At 35.9% G+C, this 3590-nt stretch overlaps 1 protein-coding gene across 1 annotated transcript; it reads left to right on the top strand.

Annotated features, from left to right (window-relative positions):
* Nucleotides 1–489: 489 nt before the first annotated feature.
* LOC149056386 (uncharacterized) lies at nt 490–3374 on the top strand. Its single transcript, XM_089227139.1, has 2 exons — nt 490–3134; nt 3209–3374. Exons 1-2 carry the CDS (start codon nt 2862–2864, stop codon nt 3317–3319), a joined length of 384 nt encoding a protein of 127 aa, XP_089083265.1. The 5' UTR covers nt 490–2861; the 3' UTR covers nt 3320–3374.
* Nucleotides 3375–3590: the final 216 nt, after the last annotated feature.

Below are 3590 nucleotides of genomic sequence, written 5' to 3' on the forward strand. Positions count from 1 at the left end.
CGAGCGTCGTCGGAGGACGACTGGCACTGCTACGACGGTCGGCACTACTTCCGGTCGCACATCCGACGGCGGGGTGCCGACACCGCAAGGGTTGTCTGCGTGGGTTACAGTCGTCGTCGTCCGACTCTTTTTTGGCGCACCCTATCAATAGCGGTGATGTCGCCGACCACGCGATAGTGCAACGACGTCCGTGTAATTTGACAATATTTTATATCATAATCGACGAACGATCGTCGCGCCCACTACGCGGATACTGATTGCGCGGCGTGTGCAGCGTGCAGCGTGTGTCGCTTGCGCGTGGAGTGTGAACGAGCGCTCTCGACGGAGTACGAAACGATTGCAACCTGCACCGCGCCAGAACCATGCGCAAAGCAGTGAGCGACTACGTGAGGCGGACTCCGTGGACTAAAAAGCGAACTTAAGCGCTGGCGTCCCCCCCCCTTTCTCCACGCAACGACAAACCACCTCCAATCCTCCCACCAAACCAAGATCACTGTACTCAAACGACCGACGCATTCGGCCGTGTCGCGTCGAATGACGTCGGGACCAGCCGGCTATTACGCACGGGAAACACATTTTTCGTCGCGACGGGACAACTCGAATACCCGGACGCGGGAATTAACGTTGATAATAACAGTGATTCATTTTAATATTATTATCAGTTATAACTCGCAGGCACCGTCGTCCGCGATGACGTCGTTCGAATGTCGTCGTGTACGAAACGGCCACGTCGTATATCCTCTCGCGAAAATATAATAATATCGTTATTGTTCCGAAATTATAATAATAATACGACGTATTATATTTTGTTGTATAATTTAATACGAACAACAATGTTATCGTGTCAAATCATAGCCATATAATATCCAATAGGTACTTTACTGTACTTGTGTTATTGTTATTGACTGCAGTTTATAGTATTTCGATGACACGAACACATGATAAATATATGGTGTGTAGAGTGGCGTGCTGAACAATTTTTAAAATTTAAGCGAGAATAAAATTTAAGATCCGCCTACCAAAAATAAGGATATTTTATGTTCTATGAATAACATTTTGGACAGTATACACAGTCCAAAAAATAAATAATAAAATAACAATTTCCAGTATGCCACTGCCAAAGTGTACAACTATAATTATGGGTGATTGCGGGGATCTGGTCACATGCAATGAAATTTTTTTCAAAAAAGGTATAAGTACACAGTAATTGTTGGGCATCCTAAATTTTGGATTTACAATCGGTAGAACCCGGTAATTGGGCTATTATTTTAAGCGATTTTCGTTATTGAATAGTCCAATGACTCCAATGTCGACAGTATTTGTTAGCGTCGGGCTCGCACGTCACGGTTAGTGTATTTATTTTTCTCCGTACTTATTTTTATTTTTGTCATGTGATGGAAGTTATACATTATTATTTTGAATTATTATTCATTTATCCGAGTTATTTCGATTTCGGTCGTACAAATGGCTAATAAAAACGAAGTAAATGCTTGGTTACAAGAATTTGACGACGATATAATTTTTTGAGTGATAGTGATGATTCCGTCGCCGACTCTGACTTTATTGAACATCTGGACCATACTAGGAAGTAGTGACCACGAAGTTGTGAGTGATTTAGAAAATGTTGATGATCCATACGATACTGATGATAATAATGTTGCTACATCTGAAACTGATTTTTATTTGTGCAAAGACAACAAAACTAAATGGCTAAAAAATCGACTGGCCAAGAATACCAAAAAACTAACTCATAATATAATATTACTCAGCGTTCATGTGTAAATCCAATAGCGAAACATGCTGTTAGTGTGATAGACTGTTGGAAGTTGTTTTTTCCCGGTTCCGTAATAAATGAAAATAATAGTAGTATATACAAACAAATATTTACATAAAATACGTAGAAAATATCATACCAGATACTGACAAAGACGAAATCGACGCGCTTTTTGGTCTTTTATATATCTTGCTGGATTTTTACGCAGTAACCATCTAAATCTAAAAGATTTATGGTGTAATGATGGGTTTGCACCAGAATATTTTCGATCTGTTATGTCTGAACAACGATTTTATATTCTACTTCGAGCATTACGATTTTACGACATAGAAACACGAAATGACAGAAAATCAATAGATAAATTAGCACTAATTCGTGTAATATTTGATGGATTTGTGAAACGGTGTCTAGAATGTTACACTGTTGGAGAAAACTGCACAATTGACGAGATGCTGGAAAGATTCAGAGGTCGATGTTAGATTTCGCCAATACATACCAATCAAACTCAACAAGTACGGAATAAAAATACAAGCTTTAGTTGACTCTAAGTCATTTTATACATCAAACATGGAAGTATACGTGGGCACTCAACCGGATGGACCATACAAATGTTACAATAGTTCAGCTAGCATAGTAAAACGAATGATTGCACCCATATCAAAAACTAGGCGCAATATAACAATGGTCAATTGGTATAATTCGATACCATTATCCACTGATTTACTTGAAAACCATAAATTGACAATCGTAGGTACTAAAAGAAAAAATAAACGTGAAATTCCGCAATGTTTTTAGATACCAAAAAACAAAGTTTAAATTCAACTATATTTGGTTATGGAAGAAATATACTCTTATTATCATATGCACCACAAAAAAACAAAAATGTAATCATGATATCGACAATGCATGACAATGGCTTGATTCAATCAAGTTGATTGATGAAAGTTCAGGTGCAGAAAAAAAACCCGAAGTTATAACATACTACAACTCAACAAAAGGGGGCGTTGATGTCGTAGATGAACTAAAAGGAGAGTATTCTGTTTCAAGGATAAACTGCAGGTGGTCCTTGAAAATTTTTTTCGCCCTTATGAATATTGCAGGAATAAATGGACAGATTATTTTTCGTGAAAATACAAATCAATTAATTTCTTCTAGACTGTTTCTCAAAACATTAGGAAAAGAACTCACCAAAAATCATATGATAAACCGTCTAAACATTCCAGGGTTATCGTTTTCCCATAGACAAAATATTATGAAATTTGTTGAATTTAAACCAAACGTTGAAAAGAACAATGATGCTACTGACACTACTCGTACAAAATGCCACTTTTGTCAATCGAGGAAAACTCGGTTTACAAAGGTAAATTTATTGTAGTTATTTATTTATTTTTTATAAGTTTTTATAGTAAACAATGTGTTGCTCACTTTTTTTAGATTAGATGTACATCATACTCAAGTTTTATTTGTAAGAGCGCACAATTCATATTTGTGAAGCATGCGCACGCACAAGAAGAACGTAATATGGACAACTCTTTTTCTGAATAATTGAACGAAAATATTTTAAAAAATAACTTTGTTTTTAAGTTTCTTACAAGTTATAATGGTGGTATTATATTTTTTTGTTATAAGTATAGATTTAGAATTACACAATAAAAATGTTTAACAAGTTGATAACAATTTAATTTATTTTTTTTCAAAACATGTATTAATATTATGTTTTTTTTTTTAAACAAATTTACAAATTGTTTACAAGTTGATGGGATATTTCAGTACCTAAAAATTTCAAAATTTCAGTATTTTGTGTTATATCATTTGT

This window comes from Diuraphis noxia, unplaced genomic scaffold (assembly GCF_037042655.1).
Source record: "Diuraphis noxia isolate RWA-SAM2 unplaced genomic scaffold, SU_Dnox_SAM2 contig0004, whole genome shotgun sequence".
In the NCBI taxonomy this organism is placed as follows: domain Eukaryota; kingdom Metazoa; phylum Arthropoda; class Insecta; order Hemiptera; family Aphididae; genus Diuraphis; species Diuraphis noxia.